Raw genomic sequence first — 25,361 nt, forward strand, 5'->3', positions numbered from 1 at the left:
TCAAGATCTTTATTTGCAGGACACCACAAATTTGTTGAATTAACAAAATCAGGTAACAACAAAAGACACTAAAAAAGTGCTGAAAAAAAACCCCAAAACAAAACAAGAACAGAACACCACAAACTCCACCTTCAGATTTAATGAAATCCTAAAAAGACAACTTCTCATAGTGACAGTGTAATGACCAAGTAAAATAATTGATTTAACCACTGGTACTCTTCTTAAAAAACACATCAAACCCCCCCAAAAAAAACAACTCACCCAATTAATTCACCATGATGACTGCTTTCAAACAGACTTTCAGTGTGAAGAATGCAGAAAAGGCTGGTAAGTACCACTAAACATACAGGAGGATTACAATCTAAATTTTCTAAATCCTCACAGGAAATCTAATGAGGAATAAAGTCAGTTATGATTCGTGATAAAACCTATTGTGAATTTTTAGCATATCATCAGGTTCACTCAGTTTCAGAAACTAGAAATGGTAAAAACTGAATGCCATTAAGTTGAAAATAATATTTTCCATGGAAACAGTGGCACATACAAGTATTCATGAACGGTGTTATGTGATAAAACTCACCTAACATGGTACGTTTTTGAACTTAAAATAAATAAATATCAACTATGCACCCTGTGATGATGGCAAATTCAAATACAGAAAATTGTAAGGAGTGAATAATTATTTTACATACAATTTAAATGAACACAATGTCCACAAAATTGTAGGCTTTGAGGACAGACATAAGCAACAGTAACAGCAGAGAACTTCCTAGTGAAGTGAGAAAGCTGTACTTACCCAGATGTGTAGGCAGGAACACTTAACAGATCATATGCATATAATTTAAGCCTAAACTGGGTCTAATATTAAGTGCTGAGTTAATGGAAGAGCAGTGAATGTCATATATTATAGCATTCATAGCACAGCTAAGAATGTGTGGACCACGTGAGTGGACTGCAGCTTACAGCATCTTCAGGCTTAAAGGGCATCAGCTCACTACAAGTGGTTTTAACACTGAGTTGGGTGATATTGTTCAACATCTTCACTGACCTCTTGGATGAAAGGACAAAACACATCCTTGCATTTAACACTAAATTCACAGGTTAAGGAAGCATATTTCTGCAAGACTGCCCTTCAGAGGGATCCTTACAAGCTGACAAATTGTGAAATTCTTCCAAGACAAATCAGAAATCTCATATACTGGATAGAGTAAACCCATGTAACAGTACAGAGATGAAGATGACTAGAAATCATCTTTGCAGATAAGGATTCAGGCAGATGACAAGTTGAACATTAATGAAGGAGTATGACCAAATGCCTGCCAGAATTCTTCTCTGACATGTTTTGTGATTGAATTGTCTCAGGTACAAAAGAGTCTGTGAAAACTCTGAACTACTGATAGCAGTGGTATGAAAAAGGCAAAGGTGATCCAGTTTGTGAAGTCTAGCTGAATTTCTGACAAACTCTTAATAGTACTGCTCAAGACTTCTTCAAGAGCTTTGAAGGGATAGCTACATGTTTTACAAACTCTGCTAGCACACTTTCTTTTCTCAGTATCAGTCAATAATATTAGCAATAAGACTAACATCATCTAGCACGGGCATGGAAGTGAGGCAAAGAAAGGTTAAACTGTTAACTGCAGTTTCATCTAGGAGTACTCAGAAATTCATATTCTGCGTATGAACAATATGCAATTGCGTCCAGCTAAGCAATTCAGCTAAGATAAATGAACTCTTAATCTGATGCCTATACAAGCCTTCATGCAAAACCAAAGGCAATTTTGCCACTCAACACACGTTTGTTTACTGATAGTTTTCTCTTTGTACTTAATCTGCCCTGATCACTAAACACTTTTCAGCTTCAATAAAGCAGCCTTAACAGAGACAAGATAGTTTTTAATCATAGTTCTGATTAATCCTTCCTTCTCTTTACCAAGTAAGACAAAAACATGAAAGCATATGTGCAAATATGCAATTTATAATAAATAATTGAAAAGTGCTTCAAAGTGCAGTAAAACAAAAGCCAAGTAAAGTTGGCACAAACTTTAAAAAAAAAATCAAATACTGCAATTATAAATCATACTAAGAGGCTGATGATAATAAAAATTCCATTATTTAGAACTACATAAGGCCCAGCTTGTATGGATTTAGATTTTTAGAGTGTATGAAAGTCCAAACTGATCTAAAGAACTGTACATCTGAGAGCTGCCATATATTCTCATATCTCTTCAGGCATTATTCACTATTCCTGCAGTGCACTCCACAATTATTTGGTGGCAGTCAAGACTCCTCACCAGATTTGTTGCCCTTCTTTGGATATGCTCCAGGATCCCCAAATTTGGGGCCCAAAACTGAACACAGCCTTCAAGGTGCAGCCTCATCAGTACCAAATACAGGGGGGGGAAATCACTTCCCTGGACCTACTGGCCACACTGTTTTTATACAAACCAAGATGTAACTGGCCTCCTTGACCACTTAGGCACTCTGCTGGCTCATACTCAGCCAGCTGTCAAACAACATCCCCATGTCCTTTTCTGACAGGCAGCTTCCAAGAAACTTTTCCCAAGCCTGGAGCATTGCATGAGGTTGCTGAAATCTACGTGCAGAATTAAGCACTTGGCCTTATTGAACTTCTACCACTGGCCCCAGTCCATTGGTCCAGCCTGTCCAAACTCCTTCTGTAGAGCCTTCCTGCCCTCAAGCAGATCAACCCTCCTACGCAACTTGATGTCATCTGCAAAGTTATTGAGGGTGCACTTGATTCCCTCTTTCAGGTCATTGATAATGACATTAAACAAGATTAGCTCCAATACTGAGCCTTGGGAAACACTACTTGTGACTGGCTGCCAACTGGATTTAAATCCATTCACCACCATTCTTTTGTCCCAGTAATCCAGCCAGTTTTTTATCCAGGCCAATAGCAAGCAGCTTCTCCAGGAGAATACTGTGTGAAATGGTGTCAAAGTCTTTATTAAAGTCTAGGTAGACAACACTGAAAGCCTTTCCCTCCTCCACTAAGCATGTCACTTTTTTCTGTATCTCAAGTTTTTCAGAATAACAACTGAACAGTTAAAATGAACTTCAAAACATCTGTAGATGTAGACCCCTTGCTTGTACTGCAGTCACAATGAATAAATTAAAAAGTTCTAAAATCCCATCCAAAAATAGGAACAGAACAAAATTTCTCTATATACTGTATTTAAAACTATCTATATTGATATAAATTAATATAAACATAAACATATAAATGATATAAAATTAATTGGTCATTAATGTGCATTAGAAATAACATCTAAATAAAAAAAGGCATATTAGGTCATTATCTTTATAATATTTTCTTGTTTACTGTTAAAAAAAAATACAGAAAGTTAGTTTTGGAGTTAAATATAGGTTTCCTATATGGATAATGTGGAAGTGCTAATTCATTAAAGTAACAGTGGTAATTGGTTTTGATCTTATTTACTGTAGACTATGTTGTTAAATTTATTGAAACAAAGAAAGGAAATTTTGCTAAAACCATTTTTTTGTAGGTTTGCTGCATTTGCACATGAGTAGTTTATGCAAAAACATTATTTAAATACTAAGAGTTAGCATAAATATTTTCAAGTGATTTTACTAGTACAGATCCAAATTTAATGCTCCTTCTGCTTACTGCAAATACAGATGCTGAATATCAATACCGCATATTTGCAGTTGCCTCAAATGAAACATTTAAATTGCAGTTCAATCTATGAAGTATTTCTGGAACTAATCAATAATGAAATGGTAATTTTAAGAGGAGAGTTGACAGCCCTGGTAACTCACAGTTTTATGCACAAAGATTTTGGTTTATAAATATAATAATCTGCCAATTTTATTTACTGCGTAGCTTCATTTCACTTTCAAATTTCAAAGCTTCTTTCCCAGAATGGTAATGAAATTTTAAAGTATTTAAGTTATCTGGACTTATCCTGAAATTTACAATGACCCATCTTTGTATAAACTATATCCTTGTCCAGTTCTATCAGGAAAATGACAGGACAATATTCTAAAATAGTAATTCAAGAATAAATTACCTGAATAGCAGTTAGAAAGCCTGGAGCATAGCAGAACTAGTATATTTCCACTGCAAAGAAGGCCATGCAACTGACACTCCCTGCATTCTGAAGACTAGAGTTATGAGGCAAATTCTCATAGAAGATAAATACTGATGGAAGCAGTTTGGGGATGTTTCTGAAAAACCTATCAACTAGCTGATGTAACTATTTATATTTAGAAGGAAAAAAGAAAGAAACCAAAATTCAAGACATGTTCTGTTACCTGTGCAGTGGCTGGGATGAAGTTAATTCTCCCCATAGCAGCCCTCATGGTGCTGTGATTTGTATTGGTAGCTAGAAAGGTGTTGATAACACCATTGTTTTGGCTGCTGCTGAACAATGCTCACACAGTATCAAGGCTGTCTCTCCACCATTCCCATCTCACCAGTTGGCTGGCAGTGGGAAAGATCTTTGGAAAAGACACAGCCAGGAGAAGCTGGCCCAATCCGATCAAGGGTATATTCCATACTATACGACACCTACTCAGCAATAGAAGACAACAGAAAGGAGGAAGATAGAAGGACATTTGTTATTACGATGTTTGTCTTCTAAAACAACCATTACATACACTGAAGGTCTGTTTTTCAGCAACTGACTAGGCATTGCCTGATGATGGGAAGTAGAGAATAAATCAAATTAATTTTCCTTTTTCCTTCACTTCCATTTTATTACCTTCTCTATGAAGAGAGACTGAGAGATCAGGGGCTGTTTAGTCTGGAGAAAAGAAAACTGAGAGTGGATTTCATCAATGTGTATAAATATCTGAGGGGTGGGTGCCAAGTGGATGGGATCAATCGCCTTTCAGTGGAGCAATAGGTACAGACTTGAACATAGAAGGTTTCATCACAACATGAGGAGAAGCTAATTTACAGTGAGGGTGATGGAGCACTGGAGAGGGCTGCCCAGAGAGGTTGTGGAGTCTCCTTCTCTGGAGACTTTCAAAATCCATCTAAATGCATTCCTGTGTAGACTACCCTAGGTTGGACTCAATCTCTGGAGGCCCCTTCCAACCTCTAATGTTCTGTGATTCTGTGATTAAAATGCCTTTGTTAGATGTAAAAAAAACTCACAAGGGTTTTTTTTCCATCTAATTTTCTCTCTGCCCTATCCTACAAAGAAGGGAAGTGATAGAACATCTTGAGAGGCACCCAGACAAAACCAATCCATTATAACCTGACTTTATGGAGGCTTCTAAGTTTTGTTATTTGCTGAGTGGAGTTCCACTCTGGATGTCCACACAAAGGACCATCAATTCACATTCAGCAGTGCCACATTCTGAGAACAAGAAAAATTCTGCATACCCAATATATTTCCACAGAATCAAAGCAGACAGTGGGCTATGCATCTAAGATGATCAGCACAAAGGTTAAAGAACAAACTAAAGGCAGACTGGATTGAGCTGTGTTTTTAGCAGTTCAGTTTTATGTACTACTCACAGTAACTTCTGATCTACCCCTTCACAAACAATGTGCATCTGATCTTGTAATGGATCTTTCACTTCTCCACTGAAGACTCTATCTGCAGGTTTGTGATGAAGAAAAATTACTAGTGGAATTCCACCTGGACCTCCACTGGAATTCATATTGTTCAGTATCACCCAGAAGAAAGGTAAGAAAAAAAATCTGAGCTATAATTTTTGGAGAACTAATCAGGCAGTTCAGGTAGGACACACAACAGCTGATTTGCTTAAAGAGTTTGCGGAGGGTGCTGACATGCCAAATTCAATATATTTAATTCAATATCCAAAGTACTGTGTGAAGGACAAAAAAGTGCCCAACCTTCTTTACACAGTGATGGGCTCTGAACTAGTTATTATTGCTCAAGTATGAGACCTTCAGAAGTCGATTTGCAATTTTATTTAAAAAAAAAAATCTATACACTCCTGACATGAAAATAAAAGGAATTATTAGGCAATGACTAGTATCCAAAGAGAAAAACATTACTATACCACTGTGTAAGTCTGAGTTGCATGAGCAACTTGTTTGCTGTTTCTTTCCCTTTCTAAAAACACTTGTGGTAAAGCTTGACAAAGAACAGAGAAACATAAGAACCATCAAATCTTTCCATTCAAGCAGATATTAAATGACTGATTTTTTTTTTTTTCAGAATGGAAAAGAGATGACTACAAAGGTATGTCAGAAGCTGAAAAACAAAACCAAAACAAGACAAACAAAAAAAACCCCAGGAAAAAACCCCCCGCAAACACTCCAGGAAACTCTAGGAATATGGAACAATTGTCCATGATTTCTTATCATACAAGAACTAAATAAACAGAAGATATGCACGATGAGGAAAAAGTTCTAGCCACAAGTCATTGAACTGTGAGAGTCTCTGAAACAGAATGTTTCAGATACTAATTTCACGTGGGTCAAGAAAGTAATCAAATTTATGAGTGAGGCATACTTTAAGAGTTGTTGAAGACAAGCAGTCTCTGAGACAAAAAGCACTACAGAAGAGAAAGTGTATTAGAGGAATCCTACATGCTCTTTCTTCTTTTAAACTTCCATAAGCACTCAGAGCCAAATACTGGACTATACCACAGAGAAGTTGTTGATATGTATACGTTGTTACTCAAAGTAGACATTAACTCGGTACTTTGTAAGCACAAACAAAACATTAATCTTTGTTTAGCACGAACTATTTCTCAAATAGAGTGTTCAGCAAGTTTTAAAACTCAGTAACTATTCCTTCCAACAAATACATCTCTACCACATGTCTGGGTTGGGAAGAATTGCAATCATAATGCAAAACTCTGTTTTTAATGGCAGTTTCTCCAGTCATTTATTCATGGCAAAGTGGCAGCAACATTAATTATTTGGACCTCTTCCATCTTAGGCAATCAGTTTCCCAATTCTTACACTAAATAACTACATAGAGAAGGCTGATGTGGCTTTTCCCCCTTCAGGTTTTCACTGTCTTGCATGGGCTTTTTTAACCCAATATTGCATTACATATACCTTTGTGTGACATTTTCCTTTTTACTATGGCCAAAGTAACATTTGCATGTAAACCACTTAACACAAGATTTGATACTCTGAGAGCGTGATCTATTCAGACAATTTGCTTGAGAAAGTATTAACAATTTAATTTTGTATGCAACAAAGCCACAGTTATATTTTGTTAATCTTTTTCCTTATTTCCTTTAGTAGATTTATTTTTTTTATCGCATTTGCAGTTGAGATGCAAGAATGAGGTTTTGTGTGGGTGGTGTGTTTTTTTTTTAATCCAGAAGCATCTAAAATACATTTGGATAATTGCACATGTTTTTAGACTGCAGAAAACCCATATAATAGTCATTCAATTAAATAAGATTTCCAGTAATCAGAGGGAATGGAGTTAGCACAATACACAATTTCATCAAGTATATGCAACCCACACATATATAAATGTTCCTACTGAACTCAGCTCACATGTATCTCTCTAATGAATATCTAAATAAATTTTATATGCAGTTATGAATTGTTTGAGCAGTTAGAAAGCCAGGAGTTTAGAATAACATTATTTCAGACCACAAAAAAAGCTTTGACAGACTGGAGGATTTGATATTGTCTCCTCCCTAACCATACAATTGGCAGTATTTATGTGGAGTTGTAGCAGCTTAAATTCTGGGTGCCACATTCCATTAACTCTATATGCATCCAAATATCTTTAGCAGTGACAGCATACAGAAACCTACTCACAAACCTACTCACAAATACTTAAGAGATCTGTTGTATATTATAGCAGTGAAACGCTTTTTATCAAGAGATAAAGAGTTACTCAAATTAAGAAAAAAAATCAATTGAGAATAAACAAAAAAAAAACCCAACAACCTAAAAAACTAAAAAAAAAACCAAGCAAAAAAAGGGCAACACAAAACAAAACAATAACAACAAAACCCACAACAAACAAAAAGGAAGGTTGTAGTCAGGTGGGGGTTAGTCTCTTCTCCCAGACAACTAGCAACAAAACAAGGGGACACAGTCTCAAGTTCTGCCAGGGAAAGTATAGGCTGGATGTTAGGAGGAAGTTCTTTCCCGAGAGAGTGATTTGCCATTGGAATGGGCTGCCCAGGGAGGTGGTGGAGTCACCATCCCTGGAGGTGTTCAAGAAAAGCCTGGATGAGGCACTTAGTGCCATGGTCTAATTGATTATATAGAGCTGGGTGCTAGGTTGGACTGGATGATCTTGGAGGTCTCTTCCAACCTGGTTGATTCTATGATTCTTTTCATACAAATCTTCAAACATACCAAACAGTTAATTTATCTATATTTTCTTTGAAATATTCTATAAAATATTCAGATTGAAATAATTAATTCACTGTTTATTTTGATTAGCCAAAAGTAGTACCTTTTTGACAAAGGCATATATGGATGTGCTAGGATAGTTGCAAACTGCAAAAGCATACCACATAGCAAAACACACTATGGAAGCATTATACTGAAGAGGGAACAAAAAAAAACCAAAATCAAACAACCAATGCTCAAAAGTTAATGGAGGATTACTGTAGGAAACCTTGAAATTGAGTTATGTTCTGGAAACTAAATTAGCAAGGAAATTTTCTGAAATAAACTTCTGGCCAGAACCTAATTCACCATGAATGATGAAATGAACAAAAAAGAGTTGTTTGGGTTTGTTGATTTTTTTTTCTTTTTTTCCCCAACATAGGTCTGTGTAATTAGATATTTTTGAGCTATTATTTTTTTCTTACTGTATGCAATAGATATTTGAGGGCATTCAGTCAAAAAACTTTCTCAAGCTATTGTAAAACACAAGCTTTGCACTAGCGGAATTATTTTCTTGTTAATTCAATTTACAGCACTTCCAATGTACTATCATATAATCTAGGTGGAAGACTATGTCTTCAGATTCTCTTTTTATCATGTAAATGTCAGATATATGTGATAAATTCAGGCACCTCAGGAATAACAAAATCCTCTTACAATCTTCCTGTGACTGTAATTTTTTTCCTATTTTTATTTACCGAGATGCAAGAACAAAACCAGAGGAAGTAGCTCAGAGTTATCAACAAAATCTCCAAGCCAAATCCCTTGTTTTGTTTGTTTCTTTTGACTCTGTATTATCCCAAAATGTATAAAGGTGAAAGAAAATGTTCTGAATTTTTAATAAAACTACTTACTAACTCTTTTCTAATGTTAACAGTAGAGGCTTATATTTCATAATCACAGGTAAACTCAACCTTGCTTGGAGTATAAAGTAACACAAAGCAGCTCAAAACATATTCCAAATAAATAAATTGATTCTTGGACAAAAGAGACATCTTATTCACTCAGTCTATGTATAAAATACTCAAATTATCTTAGTGACCAAAACATTCCCTTTTTGATGACTGGGGGCAATGAATTATAACCACGTTCTCTTTTTTTTTTTTTTATGTCTTAAGTGCAAGTGTCAAATGACCACTAAGTCCTCCCACATTACAACTATGTTCCCTCAGATTTCAAGTTACTATCTGCCAATTTTCAAATTATTTCATTATTTAAATGTAATGTTAAACCAATGAATCATTTACTTCAATATGTAGTAATGATCTCCTTTTATTAAGTGAATTTCAAACTGGTGCATTCAACTGTATGGAAAATAAAACATCTCGACATAAAGAAATATCTGAGATGCAGCTTCGAACATTTAACCTATGTCTTCAACTAATAAACTTTAATTTGTTTTAATAAAAGGGGAAGAAATTCTATGCTCTTTTCCTAAGCAGTTCTTTCTAAAGGAAAGGTATCTTTGTGCTTTAATATAGTGATAATATTAAAAATTATTATAGAATTGAGGCTTAAATTAATATTTGTTGTTAGCTAACACTGTTTATAGTCAGTTACTTTGAAAATTAAAATTAGTGATGCAGTTTCACTATGAAATCCAGATTTAGATAATGTTATGGATGCAGAGGAAACAAGCAATGCAATGGTTAGCAAGACTTTCTTACTAAATAATATTTTATGAGCCTATTAATATTCATTACAGTACCAGAAGAGTAATTCTTCCTTGAAGTAGAGATACTTAATGTTCTTGCTAGTGATTGTCTCCTTTAATGCACAGTCATTACTCCTTATGCTTCAATAGTATTTCTCTTTCTCCCTGCCCTACCATGGAGATAGTGCTTCCTTTAAAATCATTAATGAAACCATGATTAAAAATTATCACTATAAATTTGCCTTGAAATATTCCCTGTAATACCTAGGTAAAGGTGTTTGTGGATATTGGAATATGAGTCATAGCCTAAGCTTACAGGCATGCTGCTCACAATAATGAAAGTATTCCCAAAATTAACAATATTAACAAAATTGTTGCAGAAATACTGTAAGTCATCTCAGATAACTGATTCCAGACAAACAGCTAATACATCAAGTATGGGAGATTTTGCCAGATATGTGTAATCACTTGGTGTTTACTTTTTTCCTTAACATTCTCTGTCATTCTTCACAGCACTGAAATAAGCTCACTGAAAGACACTACTCTTGGGCACTTTGAGTCAATAAAAATACTATGCAATTCAATCTCTACCAATCTTCTTTTCTGAAACAATGACACCACAATTAAGATGCTTGATTCGAGTCTTCGTCCTCTGCAAGCCTTTACATCGCAGCGCTACATCTATGAACCAAGCAAAAGCTTCCAGGTAAATAAACTGATGGCATTAGAAGTAAGCAGAACTCAAGGTCCATAAACAAAATCTCCTCATTCCACCAATGACTTTGTGGAATATTTGTTTCATCTATTCATGCAAACATAATGTGGTCTTAAATAGCTCCAACTCTGTATAATGTTAACTGGTATTTTCTGAGATTAATGCTGAAATATAATACTCTCTGGAGCAATCTAATAAACACTAGTTGTTGCTTGAAAAGGAATTAATGGTAGTAGGAGACAGAATTATACTTCTTCCTTGCTCAAAATCTTTCCTTTACAATTTGTTAACCTGTTTCACTCTTGACAACTCATTGTTGTTATAAAGCTTTGATTCAGGTTCCACATTAAGTGCATTTGAGACCTCATATTCATGTCACTGGAAGTATAAATTCAGGAAGTATATATTTTATTAATAAGACTTAGTGAACTTGAATATAACTTATATAGAAGCCAGTGGGAAGTTTCATTTATTTCAATGAATAATTTAGTGTAGATAGTGCACTCAGATTTTTGTTGTTGATGAATTCTGGTTTATTTTGTATTTTTGAACATGCTCTTGCAGTAACTGCATTCAAGACATTAAAATAGAAGTAAATCTATTGTAATGAAAGCAGTGGTATTTTAGAATATTTTTTAAAACCTAATCTAATAGCTAAGCATATGCAATCATAATGCATATATTTATGGAGACTTCCTGCTGCTTGTGTTTCCACATGATTCAAAACACAACACAGCATTCGGTTTGACAATCACGTTAGCACTAGCCTCACTTTTCCTCCCAAAAGCTAAGCTCAAAGACAAGTTTTGTAATTTCAGCCCAAATCAACTTTTTATTAGTTTCTGTTACAAGAGGTTTATCTATCACTTCATACAAATACCTAACCAATAAGGAGTGCTTGAAATCTGAGTCTGATATCTGTGACAGGAGCGGCATTTCAAAGCTCAAAGTACTTTTAAACATGTAAAACAACAGTGTGTAGAGTATCAATGTACATATGTCCTGAATAACAGCTGCATAACAAATAAGATATTGGAAATAATATTGAGTAGTACCTAAAAGCACAAGTAGTTCCAGTGAAACTATAAAATATCATTAACAGAAGAAAGGATTATAAAATCAGGTCACTTTGTTTTGGCTAGCTGATTTTTTCTGACATCTGATCTTTTACATCAAGCAGCAATTTTTTACACTCAAGTCCTCAATGTGAATGGCTCCTTTGTTGGGCACAAGATAACATTAAAACGAACAGAAAACAATTATGAAAGTTGAGAGGGTATGTTTGGTTTTTTGGTGTTTGAGTTTTCTCCTCATTTTAAGTAGGATGCTGTTTGTTGCATAGAGCATGTAGACCAATTATTTACAATAAACTTATTTGTACTCATTGTGGTCAATCAGTTCTATTTATAAATGTCTAAATTAATGTACTCTTTCTACTGCAGTCATAAAGAGAAATGGCTGTATACACATCTGTGAGAATCTAAATCCTCTCTCTTGTTCATCAACAATGATAAAGATTGCATCTCTCTCCCTAATCAACAAAGATAAAGATTGCCTTTGTTAACTTCTGGGACTCAGACTAAGTGCTTGGCCAAAGCTCAGGGATGAAAATCAACAGACAACGCCTTGGAAACTCCTGGACGTCAGCCTGGCTGGAATGCCCAGGATGCCTACATCTTATCTCAGCTACCCCAAACAGAAAAGGCTTATGTGTATTCAGGGTATGGCCAGGTACAGCCAGGGAGGGGGCAGAGGTCCTCTCCCCGGTGGTGCCAGAACCCTGTGAATGCATGGGATACACAGGAAGATCTCCTGGGAAGCTGCAGCTGGGCACCGAGCAGAACACTGTATAAAAGGCAGGAGGAATGCCTGCCAAAGAGTGGACTTCCACCAGACCACCAAGTGCACTTCCACCAGACTACCAAGGGTGCACTCCCACCAGACCAGCAGAGCTGCACCACCACCAGAAGAACCCCTGACAAGCTCCACAGAAGATCATCCCTGGGCCACGCACCCATCTCTCTCTCCCCACTGTCTGCGACTGAGGGTACTATGATCCCAGCTCTTCTCCTTCCTTGTTTCTTCACCCCCTTCTCTCATTTGCACCTTAATTTCACAACACGGAAATCCATAAGAACAGATCTTGCTCCTCTGGACAGAGATATGTTAACCTCTGTTCTCTGGACCTTGATATTTTTGTTCTCTGGACCTTGACAACATCTCCAGCTGCTGAGCTGAGATCAAAAGGTAAAAAAAATTACTATCTTTTTTGCCTGTGATATGTCCAGAGGTTTTGCAATCCACCATGAAGGCCACTTGAAGTACCTGCTTCAAAATTTCATAACCCCTAACATTCTGCAATACTTTAAGGAAAAAAACAGAGTCATCCTTTCAGAAAAAAAATTAATTAAATCTATTTATCTCTGTCTAAAAGAGCCCATTTCCTGCTAGAAAATGCTTTAGCTTAGGGCTGGCTAGAGAAGAAAAACAAAAAAGTACAACAAAGCACAAAGATGGAGAGCTGCATCGCTTCTGCGACAGAATTTTACATCATGTGGCCAAAGCAGTAGAGGACCAAACCAACTGATCCCTTCAGTCCTAAGCTCCCAAAATGAGGTTGGATCTAAACTTCCTGGTTTATCTCCTTATACCAACCAAAGTAATTTTTCAGGCTTCTCTCTGCATTGATACAGTTAAAACCATTAGAGCATGAAGTAGAAGGGTATTTAGTAGACAGATATTACAGCACCAAAAATTCCTGCAGGCTATGGGTGAAAGCAGACAGTGCCCAAGAAACCACATCCATCTTGCTGCTATATGCAGCACTACAGGAGCCAGGGAGGATCTTCATATACTTAACAACACTTTGTGAACACAGGCTTGGCACAAATCTCCAAAACAGAGAGCATCCTCTCTGTCATTTTCTTTCTTTGTTACTAACTCAGCGCCTGACCCACTGAAGGGTAAAAGTCTTTGTTATTCCACTACACATAGTAATTCACATTTGGTTTTCCTGTTCATTTTGAACTAATTTTGTCAAGATAAAATGAGACTGTCAGAAATAATTCATAGTATACCAACAAGCACGCACATGTATATATTTATGTGCATGTAAATATCTTTAAAACAGGTAATGATTAATCTCCACTCTTAAGATGGTTTATGTTCTACCACCAGAGAAAGAAGAATTGCTGTGGGAATATCTTCATGAAGCAGTATGATTTTCAGCTATGTTTGATTCTCTAGATAGCAGTTAAATTTCTAATTATGTCAATGAAAAAAAGTTCCTACCTGCAAATGCTAATGAACAATACTAGTAATTAATCCCAAAGATATGTACTGATAATTTAAATAAAATATAACTGCCTAACCCTTTAAAAGTAAACCACTTTAAGGGAGTAGGTGGTTCAACAGCACAGTGAGGATGGCTTTTAATCCTATCCAACTGTGTTCAAAATCTCATCCAAGTGCATTTAATTATTATTTGAAATCAGAACTAGAAATATGCATGGTAGTTATGTTTGATTATTACTATCTCCTTTTTAGGCTTAGGCTGATAGAAGGAATATCCCTTCTGTCAGTCCTTTTCCAGCCTTCTCATTTTTTTTCAAAGGTTCTTCTGTGCAGCATAATCCTCTGCTGAGTAGAGGATGCTGATGAACAGTCACGTTTAGAAAACAAGAGCTGTTTAATTTTCACTAAATTAAAATGTCTTAAAAGTATATTTTGTTGTCTAGAATACATTTTGTATTTTAGCAGCTTTAGGTACAAAGCTGGCTTTGAAAGCACACTTGAAGAAATGTCACACAAAAACTCACATGCTGTGACCTCTATCCCTATCATTTCTCTCCTTCTTCTACTATCCAACCCTGTCATTTTTGTGCTCATATGACTGTCTTGACAAATAAAGTGCTAGAACTGCTTCCCTTCTGTGTCCCTTCCTGCCCCACTCTCTCCATACCTCAAAATACAACTCATTAGAGTTACAGACAGAAGGAATATTAATTAAAATAAAATATATCAGCAAACGTCTACACTCCTTTTAAATGCCTCCAGGGGTGGTGACTCCACCATTTCCCTGGGAAGCCTGTTCCAATACTGAACAACCATCTTAGTGAAGAAAGTTTTTGTAACATCTGAGCTAAACATCCCTTGGTGCAACTTGTGGCCATTTCCTCTTGTGCTATAGATTATTGCTTGAGAGAAAAGACCAGCATGCACCTCACTGCAACCTCCTTTCAAGTAGTTGTAGAGAGTGATAAGGTCTCCCCCTCAGTCTCCATTTCTCCAGATGAAACAAATCCAGTTCCCACAGCGGTTCCTCACAAGACCCCTCTCCCAATTGATTGCCCTTCTTTGGATATGTTCCAGCACCTGAATGTCTGTCTTTGAGTGAGAAGCTCAAAACAGAACAGTACTTGAGGTGCATCTTCATCAGTGCTAAGTGCAGAGGAAAATACATTTCCTAGTCCTGTTTGGTCCGCTATTTCTGATACAAACCAAAATGGTGTTGACATTCTGCCTGCCTGGGCACACTGTTGACTCACATTTAGCCTTCTGTCAGCCAACAGCCCCATGTCCTTTTGTCACAGGTAGCTTTCCAGCCACTCTTCCTGAGGACCTGTAGCACTGCATGGGGTGGTTGTGACCCATGTGCAGGACCTGCAGTTGAACCACTCGCCTCAGCATCAATCTAGGTTGTCCAAAATTATGCCAATGCATAATCAAACCATAGTTACAGGAATAGCCAAGCACAAACTTGGTATGCTATGCTGCCGTGTTGCTAAACGTGTAGCAACTGCTATTGAAATAAGTCAGATTTCAAGATACAGTCTTAGATTTGTGATGGATAAGAGTGAAAATCATGAGTTCTGATATGGCTCTAACAAAATATATGGATGTTCTCTTATATGTAACATACCACATAAAAAGCTCTCAGTATCTTTTTTTCTTCTGCTACTCACTACTATGTAGACCCATAGCCCTCTAACCATGTTGACCCATAGCCCAATGGCTTGGTTAAGATGTTCACGGGTCCTGTACACCTTTGTCTCCAGTCACCTTTGGCACTCAGAGAACAAATACCCAGCACTACATGACAAAACTATATTTTCCTCCAAGTCCTGCAAAGAGGCTCCTAACAGAAGTGGTACCTTTGTTGCCAGGTTTGTCAAAATGGTCTCATCAGAGCTCCTAAATACAGGGTGTAGGAAAATGTTCCATCTTTTTTGGATTTCATTGATTATGTCTTGACCATTCTACTTCACAGACCTACCAATGCACACTGGCATTAAGAAAGATTATCTATGAATTCTCCATTACCAAAATTGCTCAGAAATCTTGACACTAATGCACTTCATTGATTTTTGCCAAGTTCTCTACTACATCATGAGTGTTAAATTGTAGTCATTAAGTACAGTATCTTAATGCATCAAGTTTTTTTAAAAAATGAAAAATACCATTTTAGGGAAATAAAGCAAGAGAGAGAGAAGAGAACCGAGAGAATAGGCTTTGGACTTACGAAAAGCTCTGTAGAATTCTTCCAGAGATAGGTGCTTGTCACTATTATAATCATCGTATTTCAGCAAATCGAACAGAGAGCAGTCAGCTAGATCCTTGCCAACCTCATCCCGTTTTATTACCTGACAAGAAAATTATAACCATGAAATTACATTTGAGCTCTTAGAGTTCTGTGGTATAATTAATTGTTTCTAATAACCATTTAATAGATCATTTAAAGGTTGCTGTGGGACAATGAACTGCAACTGTGTAAAGTCAGGGATTTCCAGTTACTTTATTTATTGCAGTTTTAAAAGTTAATATCTTTAGGACAGGCTGACTGAGATTACACAAAAGTTTTTTTTTAATATATAGAGAATACATATAATGAAGATAGATGGAAGCACTATAAAGACACTGTGAGTGTTAAAGTTGTTTTTACTTTACATGTGTAAGAATTGTTCAAATACACTTGAGATAATAATTACAGAAGTATGCACATGTCTTTTTTTCATCTCAATGTAATTCCTGACCACATACATACAAATTCAGTCATTTTCAAAAATAACTAAAACTCCTATTGCTTTGCTAATTAAATCAACTTCTTATGAGCTTTTGACAAGCCTTTAATCTTCCTAAAGACCTGTTATAAAAGTAGCTGACCCTAAAAGGCTCCTGTTTCTCAGTGGAAGCACATATACTCCATAAACAGATCATAACTAACAGCTACTAGATTTTAATTCCAATAAACGTCTTCCAGAGAAATGTTCTTTAATTTGTGCAAAATTCTGGTTTAACATCTATTGTAGGAAACTACCTCAATTCCATCCAGGAAATTTCTATGACATTTAATGATCAAATATTCAGAATTACTGGTTTTTATGGTGTATACGCTTAAAGCACTATCACATAGCTGAAAGAACCAAACCTTATGTTGTATTGTTGTGCAGTTTGAAGTTTTGTACTAGGCACAGAAAAAATATTAACGACAGCTAACTTCTTTGTAAAATAATTATTCTTCCTATCCTCTACCTGTGTCCCAAAATAACTGCAAAGCTCTTGCACTTGTATTGTATGATGGATTCTGACAGAAAATAGAGGGGTTTTTTTGTTTCAGTTGCTTTGCAAAGCAACCAGCAGGAACCGTAAAAAAAATGTATTCAGTTATTATTCATGTAGAGAGGAAATTTCTAAATAAATAATACAGAATAAAAGGAGAATTAAAGAGAGAACATACAAATATCTTACAAGAAGTAATTTTCTACATATTAACATAAAAGCATTATAAAAGATAATAACCTTGCTAGTACATTAAAAAGAAAACCATTCACAAAGAGGAAAAATCACCACAAAAAGATTTTTAGGTATTATTAAAGATATATACTATGCTACCTGTATATTAGTGCTAGCTACTGATGCTTTAAAAGCCTGTTTAATTAAGTTCACATTAAAATGAATAATGAAAAAATGAAACTGTGTAGATCTTACAGCTGGTACATAAGGGACAAAAATCCAGCCTGGGAAAAATTAATAACTCTAAGCCCACTGTAGCTATACAAACCGCACTAAAGATATAATGGTGTGCATTGAAAACCACTCTAGAAGAAATGGCTGAAATTTCAGGGCCATGAAATGAGCTTAAAATTATAGCTGGCTCTTGAAAAGAGATTGTCTGCAATAGTTCAAAACACTTGTTCCCACTAGCTTCAGTTGTGCAAATAAGGATTAAATTTTACACCTAAGTTAAAGCAATAAAACCTTTGTTAAAGCCCACCACCTGCCACTAGAGTACCACATTTCTAATTGCACGTTAGTGCAATACTTTTAATTGAACTCTGTCTTATGGTGCTTTTAATTCATAATTGGTCAACTTTATTTAAAATCAAAATTATAATTAAAAAAAGGAGAAAAAAGGTTAGCCAGAATGATTGAGGTGTTTTCCAGAATGATGTTAGGGACAGATAAAATTTATTCTTCTGGCAATTATTTCATGTTGATCTTCAGTAAACCCATAATTTGCTTACAGATACAAGATTTATTGTTTGTTTATATGCAGACGACTTTATGCTGGTGGTATACATTTGGTTTCTTTGGAAAATTCACTCAGTTTAGACAAACCCTCCAAGGATATCTGTGAGGATAGATTTTAGGAGGTACAGAGGTGCTATTAGATCACAACTGCTCTCAATTATCTGTGATTTTCTTCTAGAAGAGGTGCCCCAGTTTTTACCTAGTAGGAATTCTCTTGTGCTGCATCTAGCCATCTTCAAATCCTGCATTGTGATCTGTGGATCAGATCAACTCTCTGACTGAAAACAAAATTAATCTTTGTGGAGATGCGGGTTTGTTTTTTTCTTTGTGTTTTGGGGTTTTTGTTGGGGAGGAGTGTTTTTGTTTGGTTGGTTGGGTTGGCTTTGGTTTTATCTTAAAAAGGTTGAGGATTAATATCCTATCACAAGTACAACTCAGAACAGGTATTTGAATTTGGAAAACTTATCTCTTTCTGCAGAAGCCTGCAGTGATAAGAAATCACAACCTGTATGAGACTCTTGCAAAGCAAAGCTAACTATTTACCAAGTCATTAGCCAACAGAGAAGTTGCTTAGCAACTTATGTTAGCATCAAGTGTTTTAAAATCATCAGAATTAAAATGCTTGTTCACTAGGGTCCCATAATCAGCAGTTGATTAGATGTTTTTCCTGTTGACATTACCTTTTGACAGATTATTTTTAACAGAACTCCAAGAAGGTGGAGCACATAACAACACAGCACAAATATTCAAGCAAAACAATTAAAAAATATCAGTTTTGGTTCAAGACATAAACAGTGACATTCACAAAAAAAGACTGCAAATACTTTTTGTGCCTCTAAATGCTGACATGACATGCTATTTTAACACCATCCTTTAGGAAACACAGGCTGCCAGACAACTCCATTTTTCATTTTGTTTTACTTATGTAAGGGATTTAATTTACAAAGGCAGCTTGCTAAACATAATAGCTTTTCATTTCACACTCTACCTCTTTACACAATAAAGATAATACTGTGCAGCTTCATTAAGGCATATATTGCATGAATAATAACAACTGTAATTGTAAAACGTGGAAAAAAGTAGGTGTCAGTAAGGACCCATCAATGGCTGAAACAATCCTGTGACATTTTGAAAGTCTGGGGTCTCATCCCAATCCTTTCTGATAATTTAAAAATAAAGGTAAAAAGAAAACTGGTAGATGGTACATACTTTAGTGGTGAGTAATAATGAGAAGACCTATGGGATTAAATGTATCACATGGCTGAACATTTTCAAGAAGAGGATCTGCACTTTCATAAAGCCAAATGTGAGATTATTCACCTAAAAATAAGAAACTAAATGATTCCTTAAGACATAGAAATGAGCTCTGGAAAGAACTTTATTTCCAAAAGGCAGGTTTTGTTGCAGATAAAAAGTTCTCATAAATGTCATGTCTATTATACACAGAGTAGATGATGATGTGTCATAGATGGGCTAACAGTGTGCTTTAAATTTTAAATTTTATTAGTCTATGAAGCAGAGAAAAGAAAAAACAAGGAAATTGGTTCTGGAGCCATTTCTTTAAATGCAGCTTTCTACTCTACTAAACAGATAATAATTAAGAAGAAATGCAAGAGAGGAACACGCAACATTTTTAGTAAATCACATGCTGGAAAGACAATCCTTACTATAAAGATTAAAGCCTGATTAAAATTGTGCAAGCCATCATAGGATTGTAAAATACAAGCCATAAATGGGACTCAGACTTAAGCTGACAATTCATACTGGAAAATGTTCACAAATACTTATTCTCACAAATTCTACTATACATTTCTCTAAAGACTGTGAAATATTTGTTTTCCATATCATGAGCTTGTCAAAGGTAAGACATACAGCTAAACTGATACTCTGTTTATAGGTTGTTGTGAAATCCTATGTATCCTGAAAATTCAGGAATTTATCTAAATTCTCAAATTAAACATGGCTTTTCCAAATTACAAATCTTATCCTTGAGACTTTAATGTTCCTGGAAACAGGAAGGTTTAGCATCATTTTTAATGATGGAGTACACAATCATTTACTTGTTATGAAAGAGAATAGTATTAGATAAATTCAAAACCTCTCAGGAATTTAGTCAGTAGCAACAGATTTTAGAAACATAGAATCAACCATGTTGGAAGAGACGTCCAAGATCATCCAGTCCAACCTACCCCCAGCCCTAGCCAGTCAACTAGACCATGGCACTAAGTGCCTCATCCACTCTTTTCTTAAACACCTCCAGGGATGGTGACTCCACCACCTCCCTGGGCAGCACATTCCAATGGCATATCACTCTCTATGGGAAGAACTTCCTCCTAACATCCAGCCTACACCTCCCCTGGCACAACTTAAGAATGTGTCCCCTTGTTCTGTTGCTGGTTGTCTGGGAGAAGAGACCAACTCCCACCTGGCTAGGAGACAAGGAAAGTTAATCTGATTAAAAATGACAAATTGCATGTCAGATTAGATCATTTCATTCATTTCAATTTAATTTTGGACAGCCACAATGAAAAGCCTGCAGATGTTATGGAAGATGTTCAACTGCCTCAATCATCTTTTCTGGCTCTGTGCTGGACTCTCTTAAGCAGTTCTCTGAGGTCCTTCTTGAACTGAGGGGCACAGAAATGGACACAATACTCAGATGTGGCCTCACCAGGACAGAGTAGAGGGGAAGGAGAACCTCTCTCAACCTATTAACCACACCTCTTCTACAACACCCCAGAATGGCATTGGCCTTCCTGGCCACAAGAGCACACTGCTGGCTCCATGGCCATCCTTCCATCCACCAGGTCTCCCAAGTTCTTCTCCCCTTCACTGCTCTCCAGGAGGTCAGACCCCAACATATACTGATACCTGGCATTGCTCTCTCCCAAGTGCACAACTCTACACCTTGCCCTGTTGAACTTCATTAAATTTCTCCCTGCCCAATTCTCCAGTCTAAGTCTCTTTGAATGGCAGAACAACTTTCCAGTGTGGCATCCACAACACCCAGCTTGGTGTCGTCAGCAAACTTGCTGACAGTGCACTCCATGCCCTCATCCAGGTCATTCATGAATATATTGAATAATACTGGTCCCTATACCAACCCCTGAGGAACTCTACTAGTTACAGGCCTCCAGCTAGACTCTGTTCCATTGACCATAACTATAATTTCTTTTCTTTAACCAGTTCCCAGTTCACCTCACTACTTGATCATCCAGAACACACTTGCTCAGTTTAGTACAAGGATGCTGTGGGAAATAATGTCAAATGCTTTACTGAAATCAAGGTGAAAAATATTCACTTCTCTTCCATCATCTATCCACCTGATTATGTCCCCGTAGAAGGTTATCAGGTTAGTCAAACATGACTTCCCCTTGGTAAAACCATGCTGACTGCTCCCAATGACCTTCTTGTCCTTGACATGGCTAAGCACAGCACTGAGGATAAGCTGCTCCATTATCTTTCTGGGGACAGAGGTGAGGCTGACTGGTCTGTAGTTACCTGGGTCCTCCTTCTTACCCTTTTTGAAGATTGGAGAGATGTTTGCCCTCCTCCAATCCCCAGGCACCAATCCCGTCCACCATGACTTACCAAAGGTGATGGAGAGTGTTTTGGCAATGACCTCCACCAGCTCCTTCAGCACTTGTGGGTGCATGCCATCAGGACCCATAGGCTCATGGATGCTCAGTTTACTTAACTGTTCTCTAACCCATTCCTCACTAAGCCAGTCCCCATCAACCAAGAAAGCCTCCTCCTTAACCTTGTCTTCCTCCATGGCCTCAGGGGTGTGGAGCTCCTGAGTATAGATGAAGACAAAGAAAGCATTCAGCAACTCTGCTTTATCTGCATCCTCTGTCACCAAGGCACCCATCCCATTCAGCACTGGGCCTATATTGCTGCTAGCGTTGGTTCTTCCTACATGATAATACCTAAGACAGCAAATGCAAGCCAAGATGTTAGCATTATTATTACAATGTTTGTAAGCTGCCTTTGTAAGGTACTGATCCCTACAAAGTTTCCTTTGATCCCAGCTTCAATGTATCACGCAGGATTATTTTTTAAATTTTGTATCTAGAATTAAATAAATAGAAAATAAATAGAACTACATCTTCAAAAGCAAAATAGGGTTCTACATTTGCCACGTGTAGGAAACACTGAGGCTGATTAAAAGTTCAAAGAAGTGAGAGGCTTATTATCTCTTGTGATGGGTTAGAGCAGATCCATCCTGTGGCAAATTCACTACAAGTCAGCATTTGGAAAGCCAACTTTAAAAATTACATTGTATTTTTATAACAGTATAAGGAGAATGAAGTACTACAGTACATAATAACCTTAAAAATGGGGATGTGGTCAAGTGGTGGCAAAGCAGCAGGCAAAACAGCAGCAGGTGCAGCAGAAGCAACAAGTTGTGCTTCCAGACATAAGCTTTTGATACTCCAATGAAATTATATTAATTTATCCAATGTTGCCCTTTTATGGCCTATCCCTGGAACGTTCACCTCTCCACTCAGAGACTCCAATGGTCTTCCCCTTCTAAATGTCTCTGTTCCACATTTTTTAATGTCTGAGCTAGAAATCTAACTCAAACAGCTAATTCTCTTTTCTCAGCTCCAAGTCCTCCAAATAACAAATAGTAATGCCAACGATAAGACGCAAAATCATATGCCACAACAAAAAAAAATTTGACAATTAAGGCTCCAAGAAGTATACTGATGAGAGTTTGAGAAATTAATGACAATACATAAGGTGCAACTTACACTAGTTGTAGCTGTGCAAACAAGTGCCATGAAGCATTGACGAGCATTAAGTGCAGCAGTATTATCATTAATATAGAAATAAATCTGGAAGAAGCTAAACTCATTTATATTCTTTCAAATCTCAGTACCAGAACACAGCTTCACAATCTTAATCTTTGAATGAAAAAGACATAGCCACAATTCAGGCCAAACTATATGAAAAGGAGGACTGGCATCTCTTCCAAATTCACAAACAAGCAACAGCTCCTTAGCAAATAAAATAACTGACATCCGAAAAAAAAAAAAAAAAAGAATAAGCCCAGAAATATACTAATTTAAATGCTATTTTACTATATATTTAATAGCAATTAATGCTGCACTAAGCTAATTAAATTGACAATGCCTTACATTCTTTTAATATGTAGTAACTAAAGTGTTTATAGATACAGCTCTACATCTATAGAGTGTATTCTTCTAAGTTATGGCATATTCCTGAGATTTACAGATAAATACTCATGCCTACACATAGCCAGAAACCCACTAATACTTACTATCTTACCTAAAATTAGTTTCTTTTTTTTGTACATTTTACATTAGAATTTATGAATTGCTGTCTTATATAGAGACAAATAAACACAACAACACTCAAATGTTGCATTTATCTACAAGCATGCACAGATATGTAACACTATGCAACAGTTCATTACACTTGGTGACAAATCTGTACTTCTGATGTCACCTGTAATTGAAACATATTAAACTGTGGTGTGAAAATGGCACAATTAATCCTACAGTAGTTTCCATAACTTCCACTTATCATTCCTTGAAACACTGAAGAATTTAGTACAGTTTCCTGAGAGCTTCATTTGGCTGTTTCTTAATTGATTTTGGTTTCTTTTGGTCTCAATAAGTGGAATTAAATGACTATGAGAAAACATCAGAATAAAATGCAAAAGAATGAATTTATGTAACATATTTTCATCTGTCCTAGATGACATCAGAGACATATAGATACTACAGATATTTCTTCAAGAATAAGGATTAGAAACCTTTTCTCTGACTTACTTTCAGACTATGTCACTTCCTTTTTCTATAAATTTTGCTTTAATAAATGAGGATTTTAAAAATTAGTATTAGTTCTATCAAAAAGCTTTAAAAATGTAACAAAACAAGGCCTTCACAGAACCACTTCACTTTACTAAAAACCTTGCAGATAGGTTGCATTTAGATTAAACCAGAGGTGACGAAAACTCTGTCTATTTCACAGACCATTCTTCTAAAAGTGTAGATGCTCTTTTTGATTAGTATCTCTCTCTCTAAACAAAGTGCTAGGAAATGTGAACTTGATCAGTATGTCCTTTCAAAATAAAACTATATCTGACTTGTCAATATTGGATTTGGAAACTAGAGCAAAAAACAAGTTAGGTTTAGCAGTGAAAGCAATCAAGTCAGAGAAGTACTTTTACATGAATGAACACTTACACATTCATTTAGCTTGCATGGGGCTACATAATTCCACTCCTTTTCTATCTTCATTACAGACTTACTTGCCTGGCATTTACACTGTGCAATGGGGGTGTAATTATTTTTCAACTGTAATAGAAAGCCATGAAAAAAAACTTATACCCAGATGCATGAATTGTTCAAATAAAGGGGAAATATAATAGCCTGACAATATTTTATTTGTTCTTCTAATACTTGAAATGTTGTGGGTTTTTTTTTAAATTTCTTCTAATTATTTTTAATTTAAAAAACCCCACTACTTATAGGGGTTTTTTTTTTGTTGGATGAGGGTTTTTTGTTGCTGTTGTTTGGTTCTGTTTGGGTTTCTTGGTGGGTTTTGTTTTGTTTTTCCAGAGAGCAATATTTGCTTCTCTTGCATCAAGATGCAAATCTAAGAACTTTGTGATTTCTGATCAATAAAAATTGGTGTTTCTGTCATCATTTCCAGTCTCCAAATGACTCATTTCCATTTTACATTAGACAAGATGACTATATGAATACCAACAAATAAATAAAATGCAATCCAAGATCTTGATTGCACTCATTGCATGGCATGATTGAGGAGATATAAAATTTAAGATGCAATAAAAACTGAAGTTCAATCAATATTCAGGCAAACATAAACTAACTTCAGGATTCCTCATTGTTTTCTACAGCAAATATATTTTTTAATATTTCCTTCATATAATTACATTTAACATACAGAGAGGCACCACAATTTATGATGTCTGTGCATTTCACAATTTTATCTGTATTGGGAGCATAGCTGAGAAAAACACTCTCCTAGTCTTGAGAACATTTGCCACAGTACAATAATGTTGTCCTATGGTGAGCTGATCCTGACTGGATGCCAGATGGCCACAAAAACCTTCTCTCTATCACTCC

General features: G+C 36.2%; 1 protein-coding gene across 7 annotated transcripts in view; it reads right to left on the reverse strand.

The window, feature by feature from the left end:
• The window catches only part of FSTL5 (follistatin like 5), a 270,731-nt gene that overhangs the window by 82,984 nt on the left and 162,386 nt on the right, over window positions 1–25,361 (reverse strand). For all 7 annotated transcript variants that reach the window (XM_064148747.1, XM_064148745.1, XM_064148746.1 and 4 more), the window contains exon 6: window positions 16,229–16,349. In XM_064148747.1, the coding sequence (XP_064004817.1) occupies window positions 16,229–16,349 (121 nt within the window). The remainder of the gene's footprint in view (window positions 1–16,228; window positions 16,350–25,361) is intronic.

This window comes from Pogoniulus pusillus, chromosome 9, assembly GCF_015220805.1.
Source record: "Pogoniulus pusillus isolate bPogPus1 chromosome 9, bPogPus1.pri, whole genome shotgun sequence".
In the NCBI taxonomy this organism is placed as follows: Eukaryota; Metazoa; Chordata; class Aves; order Piciformes; family Lybiidae; genus Pogoniulus; species Pogoniulus pusillus.